The 15,776-nt window shown below is 45.6% G+C and overlaps 2 protein-coding genes and 1 further gene across 3 annotated transcripts; 2 read left to right on the forward strand and 1 right to left on the reverse strand.

Annotated features, from left to right (window-relative positions):
- Window positions 1–301: 301 nt before the first annotated feature.
- Window positions 302–6,177, forward strand: DFL_003199 (uncharacterized protein; the record flags this gene model as incomplete). Of its 2 annotated transcripts, none has more annotated exons than XM_067632103.1 (5): window positions 302–1,388; window positions 1,475–2,815; window positions 2,890–3,983; window positions 4,039–5,587; window positions 5,657–6,177. In XM_067632103.1, the coding sequence occupies 5 exons, from the start codon at window positions 302–304 to the stop codon at window positions 6,175–6,177; spliced, it is 5,592 nt and encodes a 1,863-aa protein (XP_067490407.1). The 2 variants fall into 2 exon arrangements, with proteins under 2 accessions (XP_067490407.1, XP_067490406.1); XM_067632102.1 differs by having other exon boundaries at window positions 5,660–6,177.
- A 4,519-nt stretch (window positions 6,178–10,696) lies between these two features.
- DFL_003200 (uncharacterized protein) lies at window positions 10,697–12,475 on the reverse strand (the record flags this gene model as incomplete). The annotated part of the gene is made up of 1 exon (XM_067632107.1): window positions 10,697–12,475. One exon carries the CDS (start codon window positions 12,473–12,475, stop codon window positions 10,697–10,699), a length of 1,779 nt encoding a protein of 592 aa, XP_067490408.1.
- A 1,780-nt stretch (window positions 12,476–14,255) lies between these two features.
- Window positions 14,256–14,962, forward strand: DFL_003201.
- Window positions 14,963–15,776: the final 814 nt, after the last annotated feature.

Genomic DNA, 15,776 nt, shown 5'->3' on the forward strand with positions numbered 1-15,776 from the left:
GCTGAAATTAACTAGATTCTTTGCGCCTCCCTTCACTATCTACCAACACCACACCAAACAATCTAGGCTCACTAGGCTGTATCACTATCAAAACCTGATATTCAATATCAAAAAGGTACCTTCTGACCAAAAACCGGATCACTCTTAAAGTATGCTCTCTATATATCCACAATCATGATATGATCTCGGACTTGTCTAATATCCTTGCCCTTTTTTTCTCTATCTAGATCACGCTCGATGGTCCCAGAAATCATCGCCACTTAGGTTCCCCTACCCCACCATCCCTACTCCTCACCTAACGATGCCCAGTCGTAATCGAAAGGGACCAAGTATCACAAGTCTCGCTGTTGACCCTGAGACCCTCGGCGAGGATTCTCAAGACTCCGATTTCGACCCGAAGGCTTCTCACGCCTCACCATCCAAAAGACAAACCCGGACTCCCAAAAAGGGTTCTGCCAATACCTCAAAGAAGTCTAAATCTCGTAAGAGACGCGAAGAGTACGAAGAGGACGACGACGGAGACCTTAGCAGAGGTTCGTGGACCGATCCTCCGAGCTCTGGCGACGAAGACGAGTTTGAGATGAACGCTGCTGGACGTCCGGCTAGAAGAGCAGTTAAGAATAGTAGAACAACCTATAAAGAATCATCTTCGGACGAAGAAGAAGAAGCACGGTTCTCGGGCGAAGAAGAGGAAGAGGAAGAGGCTGCGTCAACCGACGAAGACGTGAAACCGAGGAACCGCAAGGCGAAGGGTGGCAAAACAGCCCAAAAACAAACCCCTAAGAAAGCTCCTGCTGCTTCGAGGCGTGGACTCAGGCGCCAAGCTATCCCCGACGAAGACGAAGTTAGTGTCCCGCCCACCGACGACGAGAGAGAACCCCAGAAAAAGTCTCTTTTGGTTACCTTTCACGTCGATAAAGCCAAACTTGCGGCGCTAGAACAAGAACAAGACGATATGGCTAGAAAAGGAAGTGCCTCTGCTGCGGCTGCTGCTCCAATGCAGCGAAGATCCTCTCGCCTGGCTTCTTTACCACCCGAGAACACTGGGGAGGAGCTTCCAGCACGTACCCGTGGAAAATCCCGTGAGCTCACTCAGTCGCCCACTGGTCGAAATAGGCGGTCACGTAGTGTTAGCCGCCCAACAACTGGGAACAAAGGTCCCTCCGCAGGCCCTGGCCGTACTAGAAGAATCACTCGCGCTGCAAGCAGAGCTAGTAGTGAAGGTGCAGCGAGCGTGGATGCCCCTTCGGACATGGAAGTCGAACCCGTCATTCCCAATACACTTGCGATGTCTCGCATAACAGAGGAATCTACACAACATTCCTCCGCTAAGTTGACCAACGGTAACGGTTCCGGGTCAACCGACAAGCATGGAACTTTCCACCTCGGTATGAATACCACTATTGATTGACTAGATTTTGATATTTCTGCCTATGCGAATTTACTGACCTATTTCTTACCTTTAATTTTATAGAGGATGAAGAGGGAGCAACAGGAGATGTTGCTTTGAAGAAAGAAGCCGTCGAGACTGGCATATTCCCCGCCGAGGAGGAGGATGAAGAAAACGCCCAGGCCAGAGGCGATATCGCCGATATTAATATGGATGATGAAGACGATGACGATGAACCAGTCATCGGACGTCGGACTAGATCTGCGGCCAAGCGACAACTCACCCCTCCATCGAATTTTGCCACTCCTAAGAAGCAACCCTCTCGTAAGTCTAAGCGTAGTAGTAAGGACAGCGACGACGAATATGAAGAGGACGATGGTGAGGAAGAGGCCGAGGCCGAGGATTCGGATAGCGACCGGCCCGAGCCACAGGATGACGACGACGACTACGGGAATGATACTAGAGGCCGTCGTACCCGAGCCGCTTCACAGAAGAAGCGACGACGCAGTCAGATGTCCACCGATCCTCCCGATCTCGACCTTGACGAGTTGGCCGAGGAAGCCCGTGATCTTGGCAAGGAGCGCAAGCGCACAAGGCGTGAAAACCTCTACCGACACGTAGAAGAAGATTCCAGTCAGAATAGAAGACCCCGTCGAGCGGCAGAGAAACCCATAGACTACAGAGTCTTCCGACCTGAGGAAAATTTCATCATCGATGATGATGGATCTCCACCACCGACTATTATCGGTAAGAAGAATGGAAGGAAAGGCAAGAATGGTGGCCCTGGTGCTCGACCACTCTTCAACACACTGGGCATCTTTGGGGGCATTGGCCAAGAACGATCGATTCTTAACTCTGATCGCAACCTCGGATTTAATGACTCCGATAGCAGCGATGACGATATTCAAATGATGCCTGCAGGGGGTACGGACGCGATTGCCCCACCTATTAGCAGTAGTGGGAAACGCGATTCTATCTCTCGTGCTGGAGGGATGGGAGCCCACGGTACCCCGATGGATATGGGGAAGATCACATCTCACCAGAAGCAAAATCTTGCCGACGCCGATCCTATTGGCATTGATCCTAATGTAGACTTTTCCAAGGTTGGAGGATTGGGTGAGCATATCAACCAGCTGAAAGAGATGGTAGCGTTGCCGTTAATGTACCCTGAGATCTTCCAGGGTCTCGGAATAACACCACCGCGAGGTGTCTTGTTCCACGGACCTCCCGGTACTGGTAAAACGTTGCTTGCTAGAGCACTCGCGAACTCGTGTAGTGCGAATGGTAAACAGATTACGTTTTACATGAGGAAAGGTGCCGATATTCTGAGCAAGTGGGTTGGTGAGGCGGAAAGACAGATTAGGTTGTTGTTTGCGGATGCAAGGAAGAATGCACCTAGTATTATCTTTTTCGATGAAATTGATGGTAGGGACCCCATTTCTATTGCTGCCTACCGCGTTTCTAGTTGGTTCTCGAAACTTATAATCTTTATTTGTCAGGTCTCGCACCCGTTAGATCCAGTAAACAGGACCAAATCCACGCCTCTATTGTGTCTACTCTCCTAGCTTTGATGGATGGTATGGATGGCCGCGGCCAAGTCATTATTATTGGTGCCACCAATAGGCCAGATTCTATCGATCCTGCTCTACGACGTCCTGGCCGTTTCGATCGAGAATTTTACTTCCCACTACCAGACAAGGTTTCTCGTCGATCGATCATCGACATCCATACGGCAGGCTGGACGCCACCTCTCTCTGACGCCTTCAAGAGCGAGCTCGCTAGTATAACGAAGGGATATGGCGGTGCTGATCTTCGAGCTCTTTGTACAGAAGCTGCTTTGAATGCCGTCCAGAGGCAGTACCCGCAAATTTACAAGGATACAGACAAGAAGTTCTTGATTGACCCTAAGAGGATTGAAGTTAACGCACGTGATTTCATGATTTCGGTGGAGAAGATTGTGCCTTCTAGCGAGAGATCTTCTACTTCTGGCGCTGCTCCTCTGCCCGAACACATCGCTCCGTTACTCACGCCGACGCTTGATATCATCAAGGAGAAACTTACCCAGATCTTCCCGGAGAAGAAGAAGCAGTCTGCGCTACAGGAGGCTGAATTTGAACCATACACCGATGCGGATGGCGGATTCGGAAGGGAAAAGATGTTGAAGGACTTTGAAAACACGAGAGTTTTCAAACCCAGACTCTTAGTTCATGGACCCCAAGGAATGGGACAGGGATACCTCGGTGCCGCTTTACTACACCAATTTGAAGGCGTTCACGTCCAGACTGTTAACCTTCCAATTCTCATGGGAGACCCGGCCAAGAACGCGGAAGCGACCCTTATCCAGATCTTTACAGAGCTTAGAAGACATAAACCCAGTGTACTCTATATTCCTGATCTTGAAAATTGGTTCCAGGCGGTCTCTAATGATGTTCTCATGACGTTCTTGCATCTTGTCGGAAGCATCGGGAGCTCGGAGAGGATATTGATTGTTGGAGTTACCAGTGCTGAGATCACTGAGATCAGTGCGACTATCGTTCGGGATTTGTTCGGGTATTCTAGAAAGGGTCGGGTGGCGATATTGAAGGCCGGAGCTGTGAGTATACATATCATTTCCTTGATGCCAGGTTATTAATGATTTTTGTGATTAGGACCAACGAGAGGAGTTCTTTAAACGCGTGATAGGGTTCATTAGAAAGAGCCCTAGGGAGTTCCCGGATCCTACAATGCGTCCGAAACGCAAGATTGAACAGCTGCCTCTGGCACCGCCACCCCCGCCAAAGGTTCAGACTAAGGAGGAGACTAAGAGTCAGAAGCAAGCCGACAAGTACTACATCCACCAATTGAAAGTACGACTCATGCCCATCATCGACATGCTCAAAGTCAAATATAAACGGTTCAAACGACCTTTCATCCCTCAAGAGCGGCTGGAGCAACTCGGCAGACCGGAATTTAATGACGATATGGTGGCCAGTGATATTCCTCCAGTGACTGATCTAAAACTTGTCAAGGATAGCGAGGGCACTGATATGATCCTCGACATTCAGAAGGACAAGAGGTTTTATAACCTAGATTTGGAGGTTATTGAAGAGCGTGTGTTTAATGGGTATTATGTGAAGCCCAGTCAATTCGTCCAGGACATCCAGTATTTAATGTTGGATTGCCAGGCCAGCGGGGATAGATCTGCTTTACTGCTTGGTAACGAGATGATGACGAATGTCGAGATCTCGATCTTTGATTTGGAGAAGGAGAATCCTCAGTGGGTCTCTGGATGGCAAGACGTGTGGAATAGAGCGGAGGCTAGGAGGAAGAAGAAGGATGAGGAAGGGAAGGGTGGCATTAGACGTACCCTTGCTGCTATTACTGAGAGCGGCGAGGAGAGTACTACGAGGGCTGAAGCGTCTGTGCTAGAAACACCTACGCAAGCCGGGCCAAGTACCGCTAATACAAGGCAGGTGTTTACTATCCATACACCTACGGCGCAGTATCAGCAAGCCCAGATGATGATGCCACCACTGTTACCTCCATTGATGCCGCCGCTCGTGGAGGAAAATGCGGAGCAGAGTTCCAACTCTAATGGATACATTGCTGGGAGTGAGATTGGAGCTAGGGATAGTGATGGGGATGCGGTTATGAGCGATATCGCTGTTGGCGGAAGTACAAGAGCTGCAACCGCGGTTTCAAATATTACGCCAGCTGGGTCGGATAGCAACGTTAGCAGCACCTTCAAGACAGCAGCTCAGAGCATGCCCCCTCAAAGCCATGTCGGGCAGCCGCAACCATCAGCGACCATAGGCCATGGTACCCAGCATTCAACAATGGTTTCATCTGTCGCTAACACGCAAAGAAGCGGAGCCGGTGGGGGCAAGTACTCGTCTGCAGTGGGGATTAGTAACACCCAATCGCAGTTCGAGCAAAACACGCTGAACGCCAGTTCTACGACTTCCGGCGGGAAGGAGAATAGCAATGCTACACGGCCTAGCCAGGGGAGTCATCCTGCTTCTAGCAGCAGCGGTGGAAGGACTACCGATGTTCCACAGGATACACCACCTGCACGGGCCTATCAGTTCGGTAGCGACATGGCGAGTTTGGGAAGTGCGAATAGTGTGAGGACGCAGCATCTTATGCGGCACGCATCAACAACCACGGGCTACGAGCATCCGATTGAGTTTGGAGATAGTCAGTTGCCGGATACACAGCGTATGTATACCTTTCCCCTTGATGTTCAGTCGAATGAATTGGCTAACAATTGCGTCTTTTGTGGAACAGCAGTAGCGTCCTCTGACGGAAGCGTACCTAGTCAGTTCGCCTTTGTACCAGATCTGAGAAGCACACAGGCAATCAATGGCTCGCAACAATCACCGCTTGCCGCTCTCGCGATTCGTCAAGCAGCTTCAGTCACTAGAATGGCTGAGCCTGCTGGATCGGGCCCATCGCCTTCATCATCCGCTCCACCTATTATTCGACGTCCGTCAACAACCGACCCACCACTTCAACTCGATGAAGATGAGTTGAGGAATTTCCATATATATCTCGTCGAGACATCGGAGGATTATACAATCGAGCAATTGGAACAGGTGAATGCTGCTATAATGGATTTGGTATGGCAGTATAGAGCGGATTGGGATAGAAATAAGATATTGAGGGAGGCGAAGGAAATCGTTAAGGAAGTTGTGGAGGATATTGAGGAGATGGATAGGTTGTTGAGGATTAGTAAGGCTAGGGCGAAGGCGGAGGAGGATACGAGGGATATTAGTTATGGGGATGTTTTGACTAGTGAGATTGGGTGAGGATGATGTCGTGGGGTTTTTGTTTTCATGAGCTTTTTGTTTCTTTTCTTTTTAAGGCGGCGTTTTGTTCGTTTTTGTTGTTTTACATGTACATGGGGGTGAGGATTCGGATGAGATGAGATGTGGGGGTAATGTCTTTTTCTTTAGCGCTACCTACGCGTATACGCTTTCTATTTCTTGTTGGGGGGGGAGAGTGTATTGTACTTTTCTTTACTGTTTATAAAGGGGTTTTTATTCATGGCTCGCGTGTGTATTTAGTTTTTGTGTATTATCTTACTTTCTTAATGTTTTCGACGTGATTTACGTTATTCTTTTAATACCCTCGACGGATGTTTTCGAAATTCCAACGTGCCTACAAGGTCTCTCATTGGGGAATCTATCTACGAAAGTAAATTCAGTTATTGACGGGGTTAACTGGTCATTGGTCTGGTGCCTCATGAGTTAATGTTGATGACGATAACTTATTAATTAGAAAAGCTGGTGGGTGGAATGGTATTTCACAAGTCGATATAATCGTTCATTCCTCCATCGATTGATTTGGTGGAGATACTACCTATTCTATTGGCCTCGAGACTACTACTCTATGAGGTTTTTGGATGTTGTACATATATACTTCCGATACCATTAATTTTGGTGATTCAGCCGGAAGTTCTTTTTTTTCTTTTTTTTTTTAATTTCTTCTCTCCTTCTCTTTCCTTTTCTTTTCTTGTAAAAACAACCACACTTCGCCGTCTTCTCGCATGATTGTTGTTAGACTTGAGCTCTGGTGAGAATAAAATTCATGAAGGATCGATTGATGGTTCTAGGTTCACTGACGGAGTACAGCGGCCTGGATTGGTAGAGTTGTGCCAGGGCGTGGGGCATGAAGCTTGAATTCAGATCCAGGATTTATCAAAATAGCATAGTATGGAACGAATACGTAACATTACGAAATTCGAGATCTATCCGATATCCTCGGGATGAAACAAGTGCACGTGTCATAAGCTGGTGGATTTGTCCAGCTTAGGCCTTAGGGAGTGTTGGTTTAAAGACCGGTTGGAAGTTATTGGTTATGTTGGAGAGGTAGAGACGGGTTATGCAGGCACAAAGTGATAGATAGGATATGCTATCAAGAAGATTTCCAGTGATATGAATATGTGTACCCTGAGGATCGAATGAGGATATTACCTCAGGGGGGAGGGGGCCAGAGAGAGAAAAAGATTTACTCTGCTAGTGTTTCAAGAATTCGATAGCAAGGAGTTTTGAAAGATCTCGAGAGATACGATGCACGCCTAGTACGGAGTATTTTTTTGCAAATGTTGGGCTGTAGTTATGTACTGATTGGATTCTTCCTATCGAGTCGATGCTGGGCAAGTTATTCACTTTAAGTTTTGAATGCATGCTGTTGGTGGATTTATGCATGGCCTAGATACTAGGTTTGTTTAACATTGGTACTATTTCGTTGACCGATTTTGCGTATACCTTAGATTTGCCGGGGAGTTCATTCAATTGCGATAGAAGTTTAGTTTGTCTCATCGAAATTTGACATGCTGAGGTTATACCAAGCCATCTACTAGGGGCATAGGAGTAGTTAAGTTTTCAAGATTGTTGGATTCTGTAATTTGATATACTATATATATATACCGCGAGGCCTGCCTGAATTCGATCTTTGAAGACTTGGCCGCGCGCCACTAACATGTTTATCGCAAAACTTCATGCATCCTTCCACTTAGGGGTTTCGCACAGGTTCAATTTCACTGAGTCGACCGAGGGGCGGGAAGAGCTTGGGGGTAGTCTCTGGAATGGTCAAATGAGCCCCGCGAAAGGTCCCAAAGCTCCATATCCCATCGAAACCACGGTGCGCCGAAAAACGGACAGTCGGGGCCCCGGACGTTGACTTCTGTTATCATCCCCGTTCCAAAGCAAACAGCCGCTGTCAAGGCTGCCAAAACGGTTTCTGTAACTATGACTCGATACGACTGGTCGAAATTGGCCTCGGAGCTAGTGACTCCTACTCCGACGTCAAAAACAGATTTAGCACCAACCCCCACAGTGGTGCAGACGTTAGAGACTTATGTTTACAATAAAATTTTGTGTAAGCTTTGCGAGGAAGCTGATGGGAATGTTGCGGTTGATGTGATACCCTATATTCCTAAAGACTGTCCTTGTCGATAAACTCTACCCGAGGGGTTTGTGTTATCACATATGGATATTCATAGGTATAATCTCTGCACCAACTAGTGATCACTTCGTGGAGTCTGGGTACGAAACCCACCAGCTACATATTGGAACAATTCGTTGGGTAGTTTTTGTCCTTAACTTTGTAGTATTTGGCCATAGATCTAACGAAATCTAATTCTAGGGATTGTTTTTTAATAAGTTCAGATTTTGTAAACCAATTCTAATAATAAATGAGTCTATAACTAAATCTCTAGGAAAAGGAATTAAAATAGGAATAACCTGGTATGTCTAGACGTCTATCGGGTTAGATAGCACCCCACGCCTTCACCTTTCCACACCCGGAAGAACTCCTATCGTTATCTTGTAAATTGGGGTTTGCACCCGCTTCAAGAAGCATCTGCGCAACTTTCGGATGACCAAAGCGTATCGCAAGGTGTAAAGCCGTCCATCCATGAAATCCCTGATAGTTTACTGTTGCCTTCGCAGATACCAAAATTCTAATAATATCTTCATGCCCAAACCGACTTGCCTCCATCAACGGAGTCCATCCATATTTGGTTACTGCTTCTAGATTGGCATTGGCTTCCACTAGCTTATGAGCTGCAAAGACACAATTCTCATTCGCTGCCATATGTAGTGCAGTTTCCTTTAGATTGGTCTTCATATCCGCCAGTGTTCTTTTTTCGGCTAGCAGTAATGCGAGAACTCTGTGAAGACAGTTCTTTATGGCACTTTGTAAGTACCCAAGCAGCTTTTCTGTGGTTGATTCAGTAGCTATGCGGCGGACGAGGCATTGGGAGAAGTAGCCGTCATATGATCGACATGTCGAACGGAGTGATATAATATCTTTCTTAGATAGGTTCTACAAATTTACACCAACATTAATATTGCCTTTCAGAGAGAGTCTAGAACCTGTGAATATAAATTGTAATTACCTCAAGAATTAAATCTACGATCTCGACTGGAAGCTCAGCGAAATGATCGCATTTCGATAGTTTTGTACAATAGGGTGACATTTTTGTATATAGCTATAGTTAAATTTGCTTTACGATCGATAAGCTTAGAAAGAAACGTTCGAAACGAGGTCAGGAATTAAATGAGGAAGAAGATCTTCAAGAATAAGAAGCAAACGACACCTCCAAAGAAGCCATCTGTCAGCTTCTTAAATAAGGGGTCCGTAGCTTACCTTGTACACATGTGCTATTCGCACTCGGGAAGCCATATCCCCGCATTATATTGGCAGTTCCATTAACACTTATTCATCCGTGATGAGACGGAGTTTTTGTTTCTCGTCATATTTCAAGACAACGCGTTCCGACGTGTGTTATTTTTCCGAGACTTTTTTTGACATATTTTAGGGCGTGGGATGAAGCGTCGGTTGACATTTGGCTAAATAATGTAGAAGTTTTCTTAGTAAGTGTGTGCAGCTAGAAATTCTAAAAGTTTTGTAAGCGGCAGTTGAAGTTCCGATGCTGACCAATTTTAGACTTGGAAATGGCTCTTCATCGGTACTCTAACGTAAATTATATCTTCGCATCATAGCATTGGTAAATTACATTCTTAAAAAAAAAAAGTTAATGGTCCTGTCTGTTTGATTAACTTCGGGGTTGTATCAGGAGAAGAACGGCTCTTCGCGCCCTACAGGTGTGGTGACATGAACAGACCTTTGATTAAGCTCCTTAGTAGCCAGACTAGTTTCGAGGCTGGCTTCGAGACCATAGTAAGACTGTAAATATATCAATAGCCCTTCATTTCTGCCGAAGAATTTAGTCAAGCAGTTTGTGTGCCCACTTGGAAAAATCGAAAGATTTTCGCTCGAGGCCTCGTTTATGGCAACAAAGATCAGCCCACGATGCTCCGATATAATTATGAGACGGCAGATACAATGTAATATCTTATTCCTTTGGCCTTCATTCGCTTTTTATTTTCATACGAATTTTCCACGCCTCATTCGGCTGTGCAAGAACGAACTCAATAGCGATAAGATTCAGGATACATATCATATTGTTCAACATTTTCGAAGAAGACTGATTCCAGCTACCTCCATAGGCCCCGACCCCCATCTACAATAATGGCATATATATATATTTACTTTTTTTTTTTTTTTTTTCCACCACGCTCTCCCAAAATCTGTAGTCTATTCTTCGACTGATATGGATTTGGTCTTATTGGGATTATTTTAGTATATCATTATTAGATACCCCTATAGAAGGTTTAGTTTCGGTTTATATATAGTTACTTAACTAAGTAGATATTAGCATTAACTCTATTCGGTGAATTCGTAGGACAATCCAAGACTCCATTCTAAACAGCTGACCCAAGTTCCAAATCTCTAGATCCATAAACAAATTTCAGTACCCTACATCCCCTCGCAATGTGCCCCGGCTCGCCACCTTGCCATTTCAGCAAGGCACTCTGGTGTACGCCATTTCATTGGTATCTTGTCATAACCAGTGGCTGTCTGACTCAAGCCAAATAAATCTCCAAAAGTGGGATCTAGGTCTGCAGTAAAGGTGCATAGGTCAAATTCGTTTGGTGTTGATAGATCTAATCCACTCTCAGTACTAGAGATACCGTGTCCTTGTTTAAAATATTCCAACCACTGGGGATTATCGGCTGCAGTTTGGTTCCAAGGGTCGTCATCACCATACGTGATTATTCGCGCCTCCCTTCGAATATCTTCGTCACTTATATTGGTTCCAGTTGCCCGAGCGGTCGTTATATAGTCGCTAAGCTGCGCCGTCAATTCTTCGAAACAATTGGTAACAACCTTTGCTGGTATTTCTTGGTCGGATGATTCATGATCGGAATGCGCTTGATCTTTCAGGAAAGCACGAAAGGGTTCGAATGACACAGCCTCCATCCCTATTAAATATGGGGGCATAGCATTTTCGACCAACAGAGATATGGATGGATCGAGCCCACGGCATCCTTTCCAATCTTTCATTTTCACGCCGTCTATGAAGTGTTCAGCGATATGTGCGTTACGCTGAGACCAAAGTCTAAATCGTTCACCGCAAAACCCGCAACGGCAATTCACCGCGTCAAGTTTTGATTTCCATTTCATCATACCGTTGGTAACCCGCTTAACGTTATGGACTGAGCGAAGGTGTTGAGTGAGGTGGTCCTTTCTGTAGAAGGTCCTCGCAGATGCCGGTTTTTTCGCGCATCTATCAAAGTTATGCTCTTCGAGGTGTAAATCTAAGGGGTCGGGAAGGTCGCAAAATATGCATTTCCTTTCGTCGTTGTTAATATAAATCCCTTCGTGTCCCTTGCAAACCCAGGCTTCAAGGGTAAGGTGAAGTGTTGATTCGTGCCGTGTCCAATCATACTTTGATTTGAAAGTTTCTGTGCAGAAGGTGCACTGGTATATCCGATCTGCACCGACGTCTCGGTTTTTTCGAGGATTTTTTGTAGGCGAATGAGGCCGATATCGACGTCGACGTCGACGGCTGTTCTTTAAGGGTCCACTACTTTCCGAACCACTGCCTACGATGCTAGGGGAGTGACTCAATCTACTTGAAAGAGAAGACCCGAAAGAGCCTACCGAATTTCCGACGCTCGAATCACTAGAATCAAAGAAATTCCATTCCTGGGGTATGTGGTTTTGAGTCCCAGCATTGAGTACCGCATCAGCAATTGCGTTCAAGGGGGCAGGTTCTTGATCCGGGGGTGAGTGGCGCCAACGGTCAAGCGGAGTCATGCTTTCCCAAGCCACTGGTGCTGAAGGTACAGGAATTGGCGACACAGCAGTAGATTGTAGCTGTGCTCGTGTCAGTGCTGAAGAAGTTTCCGTCTTATACTTTCGTCGACGCCGCGTATTAGCAAACCAATCGGCCACCTGGCGTATACTGAGGCCGGTCTCTTCGCTCAACGATTGTTTTTCAGCTTCTGATGGATATGGGTGTTGGATATTGTTTATAAACCATCGTTGCAAAGCTTGCTTTGAGCTTTTGCTCAGATGTCTTCGTCCCTTTGACTTTTTCGTTGGTGCTATCTGTGAATTCGTATTCGCCTCCACCTGTGCCTGTCGATCACCGTCGGTTCCGACTAAACTTCGTTCCTGCCCATAATCGATGATAGAATCGAACCACTGGGAATATTTGGCGTCTTGGACCGCATTTGAAGAGGTATCCATGGCCCTCAGCAATTTTATTGTACAGATAAACTATAGAAATTTCGAAAAATAGAATGATGAAATAAGTTCGAAGCTAGCCATTTCCGCCGCTGGTTGTCGTGACTCCACTGTGCTGACTAATCACGAGCAAAATGCAACAATGTCTATGATGATTGGTTGGGATTCGAAAGCCTACAACTAGTTGAACTCTCAGCCGGATTTCCTAATTAGAATATCGAACCTATGGTCTATATCTTAAGGATATTATCTAGAAATCTTGATTTCAATAGAACCTTGGAGTAGATATTTATAAATTTCTACGGAGTATTCGAAGTGTCGATCGATTGTCAGTGGGTTCTAGACCAAGTTAACCTTCTTCTTGGCTCACTAACTTATTACGAAACAGGACTAGAAGATTGCATAATATTTCCTTGACCGCCTTTCAGATCTAACAGGTTTTCGATATAAATTAACACATCCTAGGCAGGTCTCCTTTTATCTCTAGATTCAACCGAGGATGCCATTTGGCACTCATATATATTTAAATACACATAAAGTTTTCCCCTGAAAGCCAACTTTTATGTGCTGAAGAAAATGTCTCTAGTAGATATACGAAGCAGCTAGCAAATATCTTGATTTCGGTGACAATTAAGGTAGTCATACCAACATTAGTAGGGGACAAAGTCGGGACAATACCCTTTGTCAATTTATATACTCTGGGATCCTAGGACCCAAGCTGTTTATAAAACTATGTTGCAATTATCCACTATATATATAACTGGGACTACCAAGTATATATTAGAGTTGTGAGGCTAATATTAGGGAAGTCTGATTTGGTCCGGAGCAGATCCTTAACTTACATATGGCTATTTATTAACGAAGAGACCAGTCGATTTTGCTAACAGCATGATCCAGAAACGAATACCATCATGGCTATTATACATCCTCACAGTGTCAGAAAAACAAATATATTTTCCTTGGCGACCAGGTCTGGGTACGAGACAAAATTAAAAACATACCGCATGACACGACGTCATATAATTCTAGAAGACTTTCTTGCTATGCAACAGAAGCCAATCTTCGGAAATGTATTAGATAGGCTTAACATTACATCTCAGATCATTCCTTCGTTTACTGTTTCTCTTCGACTATATGATAAACCGTGAGGTAATCTAGATCGAACTAATGATTCAAATGCCGGTATTATATACTGCAGCCAGTCACACGGGATACGGCCGCGGTAGGATATTTATGAAATGTAGTGTATTAATAGCATGCAAATAGGATGCTATAATATCATAAATATCGGGAATTTATAATATAAGAGGAAGATAGACCGCCATCGGCCGCGGACTAGGTATGGTGGGTGGGAGCGGGTCTGGAATTCTTTTTCCTGTTGTTGCTCGCACCAGCTCGAAATTACTCAATACAAAAGCATCCCTCACCACCTTCTCTCTTCCAACCTCCGTCCCTCTCTGCCATCCACCACCCTCCCATCACCTCCATCCAATCACCTCCATCATCAAGCTTCCAGACCCACAAAGTCCAACAATGGATTGCCAAAGAGGCTCCACTAGTAAGCCGTATAAACATCTCAACTGCTTTGAGACGCGTCTTTTTGGCCTCGACCAAGTTCCAGAGCCTCCTTGTCAGAAAAGCCTACTAACATGATACCCATCATAGTCGGGGAGCCAATTGGGTCCGCCATTTACGACAAGCCCTCAGAAGTCCCAAGTGGCTTATACTAAACTTCCTGCCCCTTGGGGCAATCGGTTTTGGTAGCGCTGCCAAAGCTGTGCCCATGGTCCAACGGACCATGGAGGAGGAGGAGCACGGCATGCATGAGGCCGTAATCGGGGGGGTCAAACTCTTCGGAGTCACTGACCCCAAACCATCGAGAAAATCCGGAGCGCCGGATCACCGAAAACCTCTGCCGCCGCCACCGCCACCACCACCGCCACCACCATCAGAGCCGCCCCGCAAGACTGAGGGGGACGCTAAGCCTCGCCCTCATGAGCGGTGGATGCTGAGGTATCTAGAGGAGGAGGGGGGTGAAGAGAAAGAGATGAAGGAGGAGGAGGGACTCGAGGGGAAGAAGAAGGAAGAGAAGGAAGGGAAAAGTGGGGAGGGGATTCTGGGCCCGGACAAGGCTGAGCCTCTCGTAGCTAGAGCTATGGAGCGGGCTTATGTCCCTCCATACCTCAGGCACAAGCTGCCGGCCTGGTTCCTGGTCCGGGCCCCTTCCCCTACCCAGGAGAGGGTGCTAGGGGTCTATGTTCTTTTTTTTTTTTTTAATAAAAAATTTTTCAGGCTACGTACGAGGGATGTCCGTGACTATAGCGTAACCAACAAATTCCCCTAGTCTCCGGCATATAAACATTATTACTGTAGTATCAAGGATGCCATGAATCCTAAAATCCTAAAATATAGTTATTTTTCGTGATTGTTTACATGATATTATTCCCTCTTTCTAGAGTTCCAGCATTTCTCAGCGCCACAGATCCATAATTGCATAGAAAGTCTGGTTATGAGACTGAATTGCATAAACTATCTCCGGTTCTTTTGTTTTTGTGTTGTCAGGCTAAAATCCAACAAACCCATGTCCTCTGACAGTCGCCAGTCGTTAGAATGCGCCTAGATATTCCCTTCGAATCCGAAATTGGTCAAGGTTAAATGGCATAAAATCTTTGCATATTCGCTTTTGATATTAATTTTTGTGTCTGACGGCTCTCAAGTTGAAAATCCCTACCATAGATTCCATTCATACTGCCTCGACGTCGAGGCCGTCGATATTGATCCCATGTTCAGCTACAAACTGCATGCTTATGTAATTTCAATGTAGCATATTGCCCATCTCCATAATTCATCGCCAACGTAATTGAATTTAGTAATGTTATTTGCTATGGTTGGGAAATGACGTAGAAATTTCAGTCGTGGTTCTTCGCGTTTCTACCGTGAATTTAGGTTATCTATAGCTATAGACCTATTAAATTTATTGGAATCTGAGTTCTAATGTACATATGTTCACATCTCTCAAAAGTCATCTTGTTACCAAGAATTACAATTTTGACCACTCATGACATACATTAATTAATACTAGTTTCGCTCCCAGATGCTAGCTGGCCACATGCACACAGTTAAAATACAGAACGGCGCTGCAGCAGCTGACTTCCAATTCCGAATATAATAATACTTAATTCCATCATCAAACAGTCCGAGTTCGGGACTACAGCAAGTGTATTTACCACTACATTTTGTGGGAAGCTAGCTTATGAGACTATCAACAACCCTTTCTAGGCGCACCGTCTAAACTCAAAACCAG

Source organism: Arthrobotrys flagrans (assembly GCF_004000055.1).
Source record: "Arthrobotrys flagrans strain CBS H-5679 chromosome Unknown unitig_0, whole genome shotgun sequence".
Taxonomy (NCBI): Eukaryota; Fungi; Ascomycota; class Orbiliomycetes; order Orbiliales; family Orbiliaceae; genus Arthrobotrys; species Arthrobotrys flagrans.